General features: G+C 32.7%; 1 protein-coding gene across 2 annotated transcripts in view; it reads right to left on the reverse strand.

Annotated features, from left to right (window-relative positions):
- Positions 1-14,230, reverse strand: part of RPS6KA6 (ribosomal protein S6 kinase A6) — a 202,588-nt gene that overhangs the window by 70,629 nt on the left and 117,729 nt on the right. For both annotated transcript variants that reach the window (XM_045471066.1, XM_045471065.1), the window contains exons 7-11: positions 12,242-12,348; positions 11,666-11,703; positions 4,269-4,411; positions 376-446; positions 51-139 (exon numbers count right to left, since the gene is read on the reverse strand). In XM_045471066.1, the coding sequence (XP_045327022.1) occupies positions 51-139; positions 376-446; positions 4,269-4,411; positions 11,666-11,703; positions 12,242-12,348 (448 nt within the window). The remainder of the gene's footprint in view (positions 1-50; positions 140-375; positions 447-4,268; positions 4,412-11,665; positions 11,704-12,241; positions 12,349-14,230) is intronic.

Here is a 14,230-nt window from a genome sequence, read left to right on the forward strand (position 1 = left end):
TCCCAAAACAGGCAGTGTATTGTTGTAAAAGTTAAGGCAATAAATAATACCCAATCTATTTGCTGGATTTCTTTTGAATAACATCCTTAGTAGACTTTGTGCTTCAGCACTAAGAAACTGAGGCATTCCGAGTTTTGCTCTGAAAAAGAGTTTTAGAAAATTTCATTTAAATCTAGACATACTTTAAATTGACAAATCTCAAAAAGAACTTAAAAGAATGTTTTAACAATGAAAACTAATGTCCCTTATATGGTAGGAGAAGAAAATAAGACAGTGTGAAAAAGTGTTCTTTTGTGTCAATTGAAAACAAGTTTCAAGAAACTGAAAACAAAGAATTTTTCCCAAAAGAAAAAAAAAATAACTGTTTACACTTACTTTAATATCATATTCATGGTCTCATTTCTGTCTTTACCTTGAAATGGCAGAGTACCAGTAAGCATTTCAAACTAAAACAAACAAAAAGTAACACATAATTTGCCAGAGCTTAGAATATATGATAAATTTTTTTAGGAAAACAACTGAGACTTGTAATACACGATCATCAAATGATTAAGGATCTATACGATAGGTCAAAATAGGAACAGAAAAGTAAGTCAATTAAGGAAATGCACTGCTGGTACCTCACTATATATAGCCCAACTGATAGGTGACCTGTAGCAAATGAAACCAACCAGTTTTTTGTTTTTTTTTTTTTTTTTCAGTCCTATCTAATCTGGCTGGGTTCCCAAACCAAAGCAATTTGAAAATAGATAGACAGCATTTTCTTTTAAACCAAAGATATGCTCTTAAAGCAAACATTTAACAAAGAATGGAAAGTAAAACTAAGCAGGGAACCATTTCAAATTCATAAGTGCTTTGTACACCTGAAACTAATATTACACTCTATATTAACTAACTGGAATTTAATGTTTATTTATTTTTGAGAGAGAGAGAGAGAGAGAGAGAGAGAGCGAGAGCATGAGTGGGGGGGGGTGCAGAGAGAGAGGGAGACACAGAATCCGAAGCAGGCTCCAGGCTCTGAGATGTCAGCACAGAGCCTGTCGCGGGGCTCGAACTCATGAACCGTGAGGTCGTGACCTGAGCTGAAGTTGGATGCTCAACCTACTGAGCCAGCCAGGTACCCCTGGAATTTAAATAAAACCTTAAAAAAGAAGATACACAAAAGGCCAATAAGCACATGAAAAGATGCTTAACATCATTGGTCATTAGGGAAATTAAAAAAAAGAAAGAAAGATGTAACCATTCTCATTCTCCTCACTCCAAAAAGCAATAAAAAAAGAACAAGAAAGCTACACATGTACACCAGTATCTTAAAAAAATAAGAAAGCTGTACATGGCATAAAAATAAACATTTTCCCTAAGATATTTAATTGCTATGTATATTACTAGAACATTAAATAATGGTGTAAAAAACTAGTTTTGAAAATGAAGATCATTATACTTCGCTAAAAAGAAAAGTTTTCATATCTCTAATATTTAAATCTTGAACTTAGATTCAGTAATGACGTTGGCTTCAGTCCTCTGCTCATTTATCTGAATTCATAACCTTAGATTATTAATTCAACCCTTTCCTATATATTGATGACTTTCAAATCTGTTCCAGCCTCAATCTCTCTCAAGTCCTAGTTCTCCCTCCCAAATCTACAGTAATGTTTCTTAACTGGATGTTGAAGAAGTAGGGGCAGGGGCCACAGAAAGAGAAAGAAGACAAAGAAAGTATGGTATATGGGGATCGTCTCTCTCAAGCTCCAGTCCTCTGCTTCCAAATTTAAAGTTATTGTTCTCTATTGGTGACCAGAGTAGCAGAGGTGGTAATGGCAAGGACAAAAAGAGGGAGCATATTATACTGGAATCCACCTCCCCCCTAAATTAAATTGCATGTTGGCTGACTGAGTAGTATTTTTAAAGGTCTCCAGATGATTCTGATCCTGTCTCCACTGTTCCCTCCTAATTTATTACCACCAAGGGTTTAACCACAAACCCGTAATAACCTATGCAACATGTTATAAATAAACTATTCCTCCACTTCCAAAACCAGCTGCCCTTTCCAGGTATGTCTTTTCTGCTGAACTATCATTCTTTTCAAACTCCCTAAAGTTCATAAATTTTAGAGGTGTTTTTATCTTTGACCTTAACCCTCTCCATCTGTGACATTAAATCAGCTATTAAGATCAGACACTTCTTCCTTTGACATATATTTAAGATTTCATCTTTTATATTCTATAATGTTACAACTGTCTTGTAAGGAGACCTTGTTGGTCTCCCTACTTCCAGTTTCCTCTATTTACAATCCATTTATACAATGCTGTCAAGGCTAATCTTCTTTAAATACATTTTTCTCTAATTACTATCTTGTTAAAGAACTACAAAATCTGGGGTGTCTGGGTGGCTCGTGTCAGTTAAGCATCTGACTATTGATATTGGCTCAGGTCATGATCTCACAGTTCATGAGATCCTTGCTTGGGATTCATTCTCTCTCTCTCTCTCTCTCTCTCTCTCTCTCTCTGTCCCCGCCCTCTCAAAATTAATAAAGATGAAAAATTAATAAACATTAAAAAAGAATCTACAAAAGTTTCCTACTACTCAGAGTACTGCATGCAAATGCTTATTGGCATATAGTCTCATTTCCTCCACCGTCACCCTCACTCTCTACTACTATTCTACTCAAACTAGTTCTCTAGGTCTTTGCTACTAATACGATCCTTCTTGATTTGCAGCTATTTAAATTTTTCTACCCTTCTGGGATTAATCTAAGCTCCACCTCCTCCACTTTTCCTACATCAACTGATATGATTTCTTGCCTGAATTACTAAAGTATATTTTTGGATGGTTCATTTAGCTATTTCAACTGTTTCCCTAAACAGATTGTATGCATTCTTTGGTCACGGAAAATGTCAAAATTATATCTTCAGTTTGTTGCTACCCCACTATCCTACACAAATGTCAGGTTTATAATAGGCCCTAATATATTGAAGTGTCATATAGTATGTTATAAAGTAATAAATAGGCAGAATGGATTATCAGCAAGATGGATTATACAAACAAATTGATTCAATAACTATTCACTTAGTGCCCTAATTGATACTGAAAATATACTCTTAATTTATACCAAATTAGTCAGTTTGTATGCCTGCTATGCTAGGTACCATGACAGATGATAAGTAGCATGAGACATGACTGCTCTCCACAAAAAGTTTAGTCTTTCTAGGGACATGCATGAAACAATTTGACAATAAGTTTATGGTAAGGTTCTAAATTCTGTGATACCCAACTAAAATAGTATATGGTATTTTTTTAAGTTTATTATTTAAAAAAAATTTTTTTTCAACGTTTTTTATTTATTTTTGGGACAGAGAGAGACAGAGCATGAACGGGCGAGGGGCAGAAAGAGAGGGAGACACAGAATCAGAAACAGGCTCCAGGCTCTGAGCCATCAGCCCAGAGCCTGACGCAGGGCTCGAACTCCCGGACCGCGAGATCGTGACCTGGCTGAAGTAGGACGCTTAACCGACTGCGCCACCCAGGCGCCCCAGTTTATTATTTTTGAGAAAGAGCTGGAAAGGGGCAAAGAGAGAGGGAAAGAGAATTCCAGGCAGGCTCTGCACCATCAGTGTGGAGCCTGATGTGGGGTTCAAACCTATGAACTGCGAGATCATGACTTGAGCTGAAATCAAGTGTCGAGCACTTAACTGACTGAGCCACCCAGGCAACCCCCCCATGTGACATTTAAACAAAGTAACCTGGGGGTGCCTGGGTGGCTCATTCAGTTAAGCATCCGACTTTGGCTCAGGTCATGATCTCACAGTTCGTGAGTTTGAGCCCTGCATCGGGTTCTGTGCTGACAGCTCAGAGCCTGGAACCTGCTTCAGATTCTGGGTCTCTCTCTCTCTCTCTCTGCCCCTCCCCTGCTCATGCTCTCTCTCTCTCTCTCTCTCTCTCTCTCTCTCTCTTTCTGAAATAAATACACGTTAAAAAAATTAAACACAGTATTCTGAAATCTAAAATCTGGTAAGCCTTTTTCTAAGTTTCAAATTTGAATAGCTTATAAAAGAATGCTACCATTTATCTTTTCATCTAGAAACTTTAAAATAAATCAGAATACCAAAATCGTAATTCTTCCTTTATAACAGCTAGCCAATCAGAAGGTTTTTTTTAATAATCATGAATTATCAAAACTCTATTCTCACCTGACACATTCCAAAATTTAAAACAAAATTCTAAATAATATTAATTTTATATTGGCACAATTTAAAAATAACACTACTTACCATAAGTACACCATATGACCACCAATCAGCACTTTGGGAGTGGCCTCTCCTATTTACTACTTCAGGAGCCATGTACTCCACTGTACCACAAAATGAGTAAGCCTTCTTTTCTTGATCTACAGATTCCTTGCTGAGTCCAAAATCTATGATAACAATGTGACAGAAAAATATATCTGAAGATACTCAGAAAATAGAAACTACCAAAGGAAACAAAACTATGTGTTAGAACTTAAAACGATTCATGGATGGGCTATAATTACTCTTAAGAAAGCTCCAGTGAGACAAATAATGGAAAAGAGCCTGTATTTCATGATACTGTTTTAAGAGCATTTAGAGATTGCTCAGTTAAATTCCATCCTCAAAATACATGTTTTCATATTTATATTAGTATATCATTCAGCAATTTTGAGAGGTCAACAATTAAATCATCAAAGCTGTCATAGTGTTCTAAGTTTTAAAATAGACTAAGACACAAAAGAGACACTTTTTAAAACACTAAAAAAGCAATTATGCTTTTGAGCTTCCATTTTTCTTTAAGGCTTTCAAAGAGCTAAAGGTACCAATATATAAAAACCAATCATTCCTATGTGCTAGCAGTGAAAATTGGAAGTTGAAATGTAAAAAGTACCATTTATAATACCACCAAAAAAAAAAAAACTGCATGAAATCCACAGGCATAAATATACAAAGTAGATGTAAGACCTGCATGCTAAAAACTAGAAACACCTATGAAAGAAATCAAAGTAGATCTAAATAAGTGGAGAGACATATTGTATGCATGGTTTGGAAGATTCAATGTTGTTAAAGATATCAAGTCCCAAAAAACTGATCTGCAGTGTCAATGAAACTTTAATAAAAGTCCCAGTAAGATTTATTTTGTAAAAACAAAAGGAAACTAAACTTAAAATTTATAAAAAAGACTCAAGAAAATAGAATAGCCAAAATAATTTTGATGAAGAAAACCAATGAAGGACTTACACAACCTCACTTCAAAACTTATGATAAAGCTACAGTAATCAAGAAAGCGTGGCATTGGAGAAAGGCTACATGTGTATATATCAATGCAAAAGGACAGTGCCCAAGAATAGACTAACACATACAGTTCTGCTATAATGCTTGTTTTGAAAATGCAAATTTATTCCAACGTGATTGATATACTAGAAAACAATTTAAGCATAACACAAATTTCAAATGGGTTTGACTTAATGTGTGGTTTATATGCAATTTTGTCTATAAGAAACACTAGGTGAGACACTATAAAACTGAACCTAGCTGGGGGTGCCTGGGTGGTTCAGTCAGTTAAGTGTCTGACTTTGGCTCAGTTTGTGATTTCAGTTGAAGAGTTAGAGACCCACATAGGGCTCTCTGCTGTCAGCACAGAGCCTGCTTTAGATCCTCTGTAGCCCTCGCTCTACCCCTCACCCCATCTCAAAAATAAATACTTAAAAAAATGCACCTAGTTGAACCAAGCCAAGTAATGATAGATACATGCACATACCCCAAACATCTGCCAGATTTCAGCTCATTATGTATATTATGAGCTACTCCTGCCAACCTGTAGTGTTACAATCTTCCTCCCAATTCCACATAATCTATCTTCTACCACTTCACAATAACCAACATACTGCAACCTTTCTGACAACAATTCTACAGGCAAATATCAGGATTTTTTTCAAGGTAAGGTACCTTTTTATTGTAGTATTTACATATTCTTAAACATCTAGAATATGTAAAACAATGTTGTCATTTTTATCAACTTCTTTTCTTTAGTGTGCACTGGTTATATATTTGAGTGTTAAATCCCTAACCCCATTTCTCCCATAAGTCCTGTGCTTTTTATTATGTGTAATTATTCACAGTGAAGTGATTTTTTAAAAGATCACATGTGCACATGTGCTGTATTATAACTTGCTATATATTGTCAATTGATTCCTGATAAAGGTGTAAAAGCAATTCCATGAAGAAAGTTCTTAACAACAAATGGTGACAGAACAATAGGATTAATATACAAAAAACATCCTCATACCATAAAAAATTAACTAAACATGAACCACAGAACTAAATGTAAAACATAAAACTAAAATTTTCAAAAGAATAAAATCTTTGTGATGCTTTGTTAGGCAATGATTTCTAAGATACAACATCAAAATATAATTCATGAAAGAAAAACGTTGATAAATGGACTTTATCAGAATCAAAGCTGATCTTCAAAATATACTGTTCAGAGAAGAAAAAAGAAGCTACAGACTGGAGAAAATATTTGCAAACTGCATACCTGATATAGCTCTTGTATTCAGAGTATATTTAAAAACTCAAAATTCAATAATAAGAAAATAATACACATTTTTTAAATGGGCAAAATATCTGAACAGACATTTCTCCAGAAAAATAAATGCATAAAAAGATGCTCACTGTTGTTAGTTATCAGGGACATTCAAATTAAAACCCCAATGAGATACTACTACATGCCTATTAGTAGAGCTGAAATAAAAATACTGACAATACTAAGTAATGGCAAGGATGTAGATAGAGCAAGTAGAGCTCTCCTATGTTGCTGATGGGTATACAAAATGGTACAACCACTTGGAAAACAGTTTGGAGGTTTCTCACTAAGTTGAAAATACACTTACCGTATAACCAAGCAATCCCACTCCTTTGGTATTTACTCAAGTGAAATAAAAATTTATATTCATATAAAACCTGCACATGAATATTTACAGTGGCTTTATTTATCACTTTCAAACTAGAAACAACCCAAATACCCCTTAATTGGGGTTTAGACAAGCAAACCATGGTATCATCATAAAATGGAACACTATTCAGCAATAAAAAATAAACTGATACACACAAAATATAGATTAATCTCAAATGCACTTTATTAAGTAAATGAAGTCAGACTCAAAAGGCTATTTACTATATGCCTCTGTGTACATTACATTGTGGAAAAGGTGAAACTGTAGGGACAGAAAGCAGATGGATGTTTAGATAGGGTAAAAAGGAAGGTAAAAAGGACTTATGCAGAAATTGTGGAGAGTGGTAGAATTGTATTATACCTCTTTTTTATTTCAAGTTTTTATATAAATTCTAGTTAGTCAATATATATGGTAAAACTGGTTTTTGATGTAGAATTTAGTGATTCCTCACTTACATAATCTTGATGTTGGTGGTGGGAATACAACTAAATGTATTTGTCAAAGTTTGCAGAACTATAGATGAGAAAGTGATTTTTTTAAATTAAACTTTATATTTTGAGACAATTACAAACTCACATGCAGTTATGTGAAATACTACAAGAGATCCTATTTACCTTTTACCCAGTTTCCCCCCCCCATGGTAACATCTTACAAAACTTATATTATAATATCACAGCCACAATACTGACAAGGATGTTGCCATGATACAGAATAGTTCCATCACCACAAGGATCTGAAGAATGAGTTTTACTGTATGTAAATTATATCTTAATTCTATAAGTGATAAAAAAAAAAGTTGTAGCCCTACATTGTTCTTAAAATAAAATACCAACATTAATAATTTTATCATCCCTCAAAACTAATTTTCTAACCATGTTTAATATTTTCATTTAAAATTCATTTATCCTTGTATAATAACTTGAATGAATTATGATTTTTAACATAATAAATTTTTTCAATGTACTATTATTAGTTTCTTTCTCTACATTTTGAGACTTTTAAACTCTTGCACATTCCATTTCAAAGATGAAATATAATAAAAGCTAATCTTCAAGGTCAGTTCAGCTGAATATAACAACATACCTTGCAGAGAAGAACACTGGTTTCTTTGGCCATTCCACAGAGGAGGAGAAAGGGAAGAGAATTTTCTTATCCTCCATTACCTTTCAGAGATTTATACCACTCCATAGAGGTCCTCTGCTGTTTTTTTTTTTTTTTCTGACAAAACTGACATTTAACACTAGAATTTGCTCAGCAATCAATTGACACACACACAAAAAACTTTTATGATAATAAGACTTAGCTACAAGATTAAATAAAACATATGTTAATTAGTGATTTCTCCAACCCACTATTTTAAAAACAAAATGCAGAGTTCAGCTACAACAAGGCTCCTTTTGGGGAGGGAGGGTGGTATATCTTTGTAACCTTAAATGATTCTATGATTTTAAAATTTAAAAACCTGCCTAGAAAACAATAATAAGTATTTACTATGAGTAAAAGTAATCTCAGTGACTAACTTGCAGATAACCATAAAAATTATTAAAACTATTTTAGTGTATACATTTTCTCTTAAATATCTAGTTCAAGTACTGTGTGATATAAATTTCTGACACTATATTTTTTCTCCATTCTCTTTATATAAATTACCCTACATTATGTCCCTCAGAAAACACATTATAGCAACTACAGAGAGTTCAAATCAATTGTGTGTTCAATTTATGGTTTTTAGTGGGATATTATGAGTAGATATTATTTTCTAAACCAGGCAACTCATATTACATGGTTAATTTTATATAGACTATAAGGTGGGGTGTTCCAAAAAAGTAAGACATAAAAACAATATAAATAATATATTGACATGTATGCAGATATTTTCAGGGTACTTATTCTCATTCTACCAATCTTATTTTATACAATCATAATCTTGGTATGAAGTCAATTAGGCTCAAAGCATAGTCATACCAATGAACCTGTCTATAGTCCACTGCCATTCCAGCTAACCTGTACATTAAGTGTATTCTTTACATCTAGAGGATTTTTAAAGTAGACAGGTCAAAAGAAAGATATTGCCTGTCTCTGGTACTTTTGACTGTAGTATTCAAAATGGGAGGAAGAAGATAGGAAAAGTAACAGGAAAAGGAGAGGAAGACAGAAGAAAGACACACAAAAATTAAAAAAGAAAGGAAGAAAAAGAGAAGGAAATAATAAAAAAAATAAGTTAAAGGAAATAATGAAAAAACATTATTAGAATATTTACTATGAATGGTCACACTTTAACCAACCTGATTGGGATGTTCTGAGGTTCAATTCATAAATTTATTACTCATTTAAAAACTTTGAATTAGGCTATAATTATAAAATAATGTCAATTACCTAATATTCATTATTGTATATTTCTTCAAAGAAATTTTTATGGCATCTGGAGGAAAATAGATTGAATTGTGCATATATATATATTTTTTAACAATTAAATCTAATATGTGCATATATATATTTTTTTAACAATTGAATCTATTTTCCTTAAGATGTCATAAAGATTTCTTTGAAGACATATACAATAATGAATGCATATATATGTGCATATATATATATATATATATATATATAACATTTTCTTTCTGTTACAAGCCTTCTGTCCCTTGTTTATTTTTTTTTATTTTTTTTATTATTTTTTTTAATTTTTAACGTTTATTTATTTTTGAGACAGAGAGAGACAGAGCATGAACGGGGGAGGGTCAGAGAGAGGGAGACACAGAATCTGAAACAGGCTCCAGGCTCTGAGCTGTCAGCACAGAGCCCGACGCGGGGCTTGAACTCACAGACTGCGAAATCATGACCTGAGCCGAAGTCGGCCGCTTAACCGACTGAGCCACCCAGGCGCCCCTGTCCCTTGTTTATAAGTTAACATTTATTCTAACTATTCCTTCCTCCTCAGCCAGTTTAAGTCCAAAATCTATAAAAGAAAAATTCACATTACAAGACTAAATATAAAATATAAATATAAAACAATTTGACATCATTATTCTCTTACTGGAGAATATAGGTAGGATTTATTCTAATTTTTTCCCACCTCCTTTCTTCATTCCTTACAAAACAAGTATACTGTAGTTTTTAAATGAAAATAATTAAATTCTAACCAAATTTGCAACAAAAACTTGAATGCTATAAAAAATTATATAATACATAAAATCTCAAAACTCTATTATTCGTCTTCCTATTTTTTTTTCCTTTTCCTCTTTCAATCCCTTTAAATCTACTTTGTATCTTCTAAATATGAAAAAGAGAATCAGGCTATGAATTAAAAAGATTTACTAAACTTTATTTGAGCTTGGTCACACTTTCCTGAGCTTTCAAGTTAACAGCTTTATACTTTATTTTTACATTGAAGCAGTATACTTAGGAATTCAAAGCAACTTACCTTTAAAGTGTACTGGTCCAAAATTCTCTGTAAAGACCACATCTTCATTTTATTTCTGTTTTAATATTCTGATAATTAAATAAAGATTTTACTATCTATTTATAACATAATTAGCCTTTCGAGATTGACTCACTCAGCATAATACCCTTGAGTCCATCCAAGTTGTTGCATATATCAAGAGTTCTTTCCTTTTTACTGATGGGTAGTACTCCATTGTATGGATGTATCAGTTTGTTTATCCATTCATTCTCTGAAGGACATTTGGGACATTTCCAGTCTGGGGCTATTACAAATAGAGCTGCTATGAAAATTCGTGTATAGGTTTTTATGTGCACATAAGTTTTTATTTCTCTAGGATAAATGTCCAGAATGGGTACTGTGTGGTTGTATTTATATCATATTCTCAACATAACAAAACTAGAGTTGTAGAATAAATAAGTGATACCAGAAGTGAGAGTAGGAGGAGGGAAGAGATAACTGTAAATGGGAAGCACAAGAGAGTTCTTTTGCAATTGTAGAACAATTTTGCATATTCATTATAGTGGTGGTAATAAAATATATATGTGATAAAAATGTCATAGAATTATACAGAAACAAAAAAATACATGCATGCAAAAACTGGTGAAATCCAAGTAAAGTATATGGTCCAGTGAGTTGTACTATATCAATTAATTTCCAGGGTTTAATAAAGCACTGCAGTTTCATAAGATGTCACCATTGGGGAAAGCTGAGTGACGGGTACACAGGTCCTCTCAGTACTATTTTTGCAACTTACTAAGAGTCTACAATTGTTTGAAAATAAAAGTTTTTTTAAATGGTATAATAGATATATTTTATGCCTAATAATCCTGTAAGGATTTAGCACCTTGTCTTATAGTAAACCCTCAATATTCAAAATAAGGAAAAATAAAACATGTTTTCACAAATAAAGAAAAAAAGGAACTTATGATTCTGAAATACTTGGTTTAAAAGTTTATAATTCACTACACTTCAAACGTGATAACTACTTATGATAAATCTTATAGTCGAGATTAGCTAAAATAATGTTTTTACCTAGCATGCCAAAAGTCATTTGATAATTAGGATAGTGACTCTATTGTATAAATTTTTGGTATTACAATTAGAACATATTGAGAGCTACCTTATCTACTTTTTAAATGAATTTTAGTTCACTAAAGAGATGAATAAAATACAAATTAAGTAAAAGAAAAAAGAAAACAGGCTTAGTCAGATATATATTAAATAAAATTATAAAATAGAGTAAAATAAGAAAATCTGCATACCTGTTAACTTGATATGTCCTATTTCATCAAGCAAAATGCTGTAAATCAAAATTCACATTCAACAAGACGGAATCAAATATTTTTATATTTTCATTTACATAAAAATCATCATAAACTTAAAAATGGTATCTATTTGATTTACTGGAAAATATTTAAATGATTAACTTAAAATCAATGAGTATCTCGGTGCGCCTGGATGATTCAGTCAGTTAAAGCATCTGGCTTCGTCTCAGGTCATGATCTCAAGGCTCATGAGTTCGAGTCCTGCATCATGCTCTGTGCTGACAGCTCAGAGCCTGGAGCCTGCTTGGGATTTTGTGTCTCCTTCTCTCTTTCCCTTCCCCATGCTCACTCTCTCTCTCTTTCTCCTCTCACTCTCTCAAAAATAAATAAAAATTAAAAAATTTTTAAAAATCAATGGGTACCTCATAAAGATTACTTGTTATAAATAAGTTTCATATAATTGCATAATTCATGTATATTTTCACATAATTTTTAAAACAAAACACTTAGTGGAGAAAACTGTAATTATAGAAATACTGGTGACAGGGATTCATAAGGAGAATATAGCCTTACTTTTCTGGTTTCAGGTCTCTATATACAATTCCTAATTGGTGCAGATGATCCAAAGCAAGTGCCAGTTCTGCAAGGTAGAATTTCACATCTTCCTCTGTAAACAGAACCTAGAATGCAATAATTTACCATTTGGTCCTTTCTTCAATATTGAATTTTAAAAATTTACTTCTTTAAAAATGAATAAACAGACAAATCTAGGTTAATTAAAAAAATAAGAGAAGTAGTTAGATGAAATTAACTCTTTAAGAATACTCTCTTTAATACTGTTTTAATGCAAATCTTCCTAAAACATATAATGGAGTTTATATATCTTCTACATTGAATGTACTCTGCAGGATTTACCTTTTTGTAACACTTTAGTGTCATAATGCAATTATTAATTTTAGTACTCTGCTACAATGTAGTCATATTCTCAGGATTTTTGAAGTTTATAGGATATTTTGGTGTACATTGGTAATTCCACTATTTCTACATTTTCTCTTTCACTGTCTACTATCACTTCTCAGGAATTTCACTATTAACAGCTCTAACTAACCCAAAGTTTCTAGTATACCAACACAAGATGTTAAATGAGTAACTCTTACATTAAACACAGTTCTAAACCCAGTGTCTAACCTAAAGAGTAGATCTAGGCCCATTCTGCTAGTAAAGTACTTGTGTTTAATGACATTTTATTCCTCATTTTGTGCCTGGGAATAAAGCTGCTATGGTGAAAAGAGCACTGGAATTAGAATCAGATTAGCAGTGTAATGTTTGACATGTTACTTAGCCCTCTAGGCTTTAGTTTCTAAAGCTGTAAAATAAGGATAATAACACTTGCTATATCTACCTAACAAGGTTATTTTAAAAGCCATATTAGGGGGCTTGTGGGGCTCATTCAGTTAAGCGTCTGACTTCAGCTCAGGTCATGATTTCACAGCTTGTGGGTTCAAGCCCCATGTCGGGCTCTGTGCTGACAGCTCAGAGCCTGGAGCCTGCTTCAGATTCTGTGTTTCCCTCTCTCTCTCTGCGCCTCCCCCTCTCACACTCTGTCTCTCTCAAAAAATAAATAAATAAACATTAATTTTTTTGTAAAAAAAAACATATTAGTTTATGTGGAAAAAAACTTTGTAAATTGTAGAATGCTATGTATTTAACCATGAGGCATAATTATTATAGGTTTATGCCTATATTCATTCCTGAGTGTTAAATTTACGCACAAAATTGGGTACTACTCAAACATTAGATGTAATTTTTAAGATTTATCAGAGGCTTCTGAATGGCAAAACAAATAACTTGTCTAGAAATTAGCTATTTTCATTAAAGAAATCTCTGGATTATTAGGAAGGCTCAAAATTTGAATGAAACATCATAAAATCTTATAACTGAACTGCCCATTTATTATTATGCTCACTGAATTACATAATACAGACTCAGGTTACTAGTAAAATTTCAGAGAATGAGCAGTTAAAGATAAATTTTGAAACTCTGCCTACTTCTGAAAATGATCTATAGAAAAACAAAGTTGTGCATTATCTAAATTTCAGAGTTCATCTGAATATAATGGTAAAAGTATATGAACATAATTTTCACTTGATACTTTATGAAGAATAAATATGTTTGTTACTTATTTCTCAGGAAGGCTAATCAAAACTTTCATTTAAACCTAACACATAAGAAAACCTTAAACAAATACCTTACAAACTCTAAATTAGAGTCTTTGCCTAAGTTTTATGGCAAGCATATTATTTTGTCATTAAATTGTCTGTGTTAAAAGCCTCATGAGAGACACAAATAAGAAACTTACTAAGTAGCAATTATATGCCAGTAACTTTGCATTCATTATGGTATTACACTCTTTCAAACAACCCTATGAAGTAGGTATTATCACCACCTTACATATGGAAAAAGAGACAAAGAGACAAAGTGATAAAATATCTTGCTCAGAATAACATAGCTAGTAAGAAGCAGGTCTAGGATTTGAACTCAGGAATACTTATTCCTAAGAAC

The sequence above is a fragment of the Leopardus geoffroyi genome, chromosome X, assembly GCF_018350155.1.
Source record: "Leopardus geoffroyi isolate Oge1 chromosome X, O.geoffroyi_Oge1_pat1.0, whole genome shotgun sequence".
NCBI lineage: Eukaryota > Metazoa > Chordata > Mammalia > Carnivora > Felidae > Leopardus > Leopardus geoffroyi.